Source organism: Drosophila mojavensis, unplaced genomic scaffold, assembly GCF_018153725.1.
Source record: "Drosophila mojavensis isolate 15081-1352.22 unplaced genomic scaffold, ASM1815372v1 contig_80, whole genome shotgun sequence".
Lineage (NCBI taxonomy): Eukaryota > Metazoa > Arthropoda > Insecta > Diptera > Drosophilidae > Drosophila > Drosophila mojavensis.
This window is the reverse complement of record NW_025318906.1, coordinates 8,150,598-8,153,510: the sequence shown is the minus strand read 5'-3', so window position 1 is coordinate 8,153,510 and position 2,913 is coordinate 8,150,598. Positions and strand designations below refer to the sequence as shown.

General features: G+C 42.0%; 1 protein-coding gene across 1 annotated transcript; it reads left to right on the top strand.

The window, feature by feature from the left end:
* Positions 1–957: 957 nt before the first annotated feature.
* On the top strand, positions 958–2,637 carry LOC6579086 (zinc carboxypeptidase). Its single transcript, XM_002004947.4, has 4 exons — positions 958–1,179; positions 1,257–1,393; positions 1,467–2,239; positions 2,325–2,637. Exons 1-4 carry the CDS (start codon positions 1,021–1,023, stop codon positions 2,519–2,521), a joined length of 1,266 nt encoding a protein of 421 aa, XP_002004983.1. The 5' UTR covers positions 958–1,020; the 3' UTR covers positions 2,522–2,637.
* The last annotated feature ends 276 nt before the right edge of the window (positions 2,638–2,913 follow it).

Genomic DNA, 2,913 nt, shown 5'->3' with positions numbered 1-2,913 from the left:
TTATGCTAATTACATCAGCAGTTAAATGAAGCCCACTTAAAGCAATGTTAAGCCCTTCAGATCTTAAGCAAATTCTAATTTCTTCTATCAGTATTTAATTGACTCTTAAGTATAGCTAATAGAAACGTAAGAGCAATTTAACTATTTGATTAGAAATCAAGATTAAAACACTCGCTCATTTCCGCTGTTTTGACTCATGCAAATCATTCTTATAATGCATGATAACATTTGTTCGTTTACAAAGACATTTCGGGACTATTATTATTCAAGTTAAAATTGCTTAAAGGCTAAAAAACCTATTTTATGTAAATGGTCAATCATAGGAATGCGATTTTTATGTGATATATTAAATGAAATATGTTTTTCTGCTAGCTGCCTCGAAAGTTGTATTAAGTTTACTTAAAATACGGTTTACAATATTAGAGCTTAAACAAACTCTAGTCTATTATATTTTATATAATGGAATTTAATCATAGCTTCTAGAAACGTAAGAGCTGGTTAATAAAATAATTTAATTATTTTATTAGAAAAATAATTTAAAAAGCTCGCTCATTTCAGCTCTTTGTCCCATGCAAAGCATTCCTCTATTGCATGATAACATTTGTTCGTTTACAGAGACCCATGCACAGTCGTAACTTCCTTTTGTTGACAGTTTGTCTGCTACTTTGTGGTAGGTTAAGTGTCATATATGTAGATAAGAGAAACAAAGTGCAGCAGACACAAGCTGCAAAAAAAAAAAGAATAGAAAAAGAAGAGCACAACAATGCCAGATGATTGATCAAAAGTTTGCCCTATCAATAACTTATTAGATAACGCATGGTGTTGGCGCTGCACTCCGACAATATGCACTTCACAAGCTAATCGACACAAGGGCCAAGTGTGTGCTCCCTCCGAATATAAAAGGCAGTGCATGGCCAATGCGCACAGTACAGTGAGCGTTCGAACGTTTCACAAAACAAACAAAGGAAGTGGAAGTGGAAGAGAAAGAGACAGGGAGAGAGAGAGAGAGTGAGAGGCAATATGAAAGTGCTACTAGTTTTTGTCCTGATATCCTTGGCTGCGTTGGCCAGCGCCAGGAAGCCATTCGCCGCGCGCTACGATAACTTCAAAGTGTATCGAGCTTTTGTCGAGGATAACGAGCAGCTGGTTGAGTTTAAAAAAATTCATCACCACCTACAAGTAGGGGAATGCGATAAAGCATGGGAGGCAAAACATCAACATCTTTTTTCTCTGTTTTTCTGCTTCTCATTTCTTAGGTTCATATACTTCACGAGATTGGAGGACCCAATCGCAGCTATGATGTTATTGTGGGTCCATTGTTCCAGCGCGCCTTTGAGCAGGTGCTGCACGACTTGCAGGTGCAATACGATATAATCGTCGAGGATTTACAAGCGTAAGGCTCCAGGCAGACTTTAATTAAAAATATGAAGCAGATACTAAAGAAAAATAAAAAACTTTTCGTTTAGTTTGCTGGACGAGTCGTCGGTGGATGAGGATGCGCCCATGGACTGGGAAACCTATCATCCGTTGGATGTCATCTACGACTGGGTGGATGAGCAGTGCGACCAGCACGTTTATCTCGAGTGCCAAGTCATAGGCCATTCGTACGAGGGCAGGCCCATCAAGAGCGTCAAGCTGTCCAAACGTGAGGGCAACAAGGCCATTGTCATTGAGGGTAATATTCATGCCATGGAATGGATATCGTCGGCCACCGTCACTTACATCCTTAATCAGTTAATCAACTCCGAGGATGAGGAGATGCAACGTCTGTCCGAGGAGTTTGATTGGATTGTGATGCCGATGGTGAATCCCGATGGATTTGTCTACACACACGATGTGGAGCGCCTGTGGCGCAAGAATCGTCGCCCCAATGGCTATTCGAACTCGTCGGGTCCCTGCTATGGCATCGATATGAATCGCAATTTCGATTACCACTGGAGCGGTGCCGGCTGGGGTATTGAGGACCCCTGCGATCATTGGTTCGGCGGTGATGAGCCGAACTCGGAACGTGAAATTCTGGCCCTGCAGGAGTTTGTCAACTCCTTTGAGGATGGCTATATACGCGCCTATCTGGCCTTCCATGCCTACGGCCAGTATGTCCTGCTGCCCTATGGACACACAAACACTGAATTTCCGCCCAACTATGATCAAATGATGCGTATTGCTGCTGCCTTTGCCGATGCCGCTGAAGATGCGTTTGGCTCCGTTTTCACCTATGGTGCCAGCGGTTTATTGAACTGTAAGTGTTGAAAAACAAAAATAAGCAAATAACCACTGACTGGCAATTGTAATGCTATTGACCTCTGACACTTCACTCACTGTAGATGTTGTGTCTGGTGCGGCTAAGGACTGGGCCTACGGGGTTAAGAATATACCATTCACCTGCACTGTCGAGCTGCGTGATAAGGGCACATTTGGCTTCTTCCTGCCATCCAATCAAATTACGGAAGTTGGCGTCGAGGTCACCGAAGGCCTTAAATCGCTCGTTGCCAAAGCAGTCGATGAGGGCATTTTCGATTGAAATCGGTCGAGAGTCGAGAGGACACATTTCTGACTCTCACAAATCTCGACAACAATTGGATTAGCTTGTAGCGAACCTCTATGAATATATATACAAATAAAAATAATACAAATGTATATATGTATGTATGTATATTCAATATATTTCAATTTGATGAGCATTAAAATTGTACTACTTGGCGTATGCGTGATATTTGATTTGGTTGAGTTGACTGCTTAGTGTAGGGCACAGCAAGCAGTAACCTGTACTGCAAATACAACACAAGCAGTTCTATTTCCGGTTTGGGCTTCAGCTCTTACTGCACATGCAAGCAGTGCGCATCAGAGCTGCTTGCCAAGAGTATTTTAGCTTGATTTAAGTCCTGGCTGAAAGCTTGGGATAAAATAGCTAAC

Excerpts from the sequence above, each read along its gene's own strand:
- LOC6579086 (XM_002004947.4), top strand. The coding sequence starts at position 1,021 with ATGAAAGTGCTACTAGTTTTTGTCCTGATATCCTTGGCTGCGTTGGCC. Across the intron at positions 1,394-1,466 it reads ATCGTCGAGGATTTACAAGC|TTTGCTGGACGAGTCGTCGG; the intron begins GTAAGGCTCCAG and ends CTTTTCGTTTAG. Across the intron at positions 2,240-2,324 it reads TGCCAGCGGTTTATTGAACT|ATGTTGTGTCTGGTGCGGCT; the intron begins GTAAGTGTTGAA and ends CACTCACTGTAG.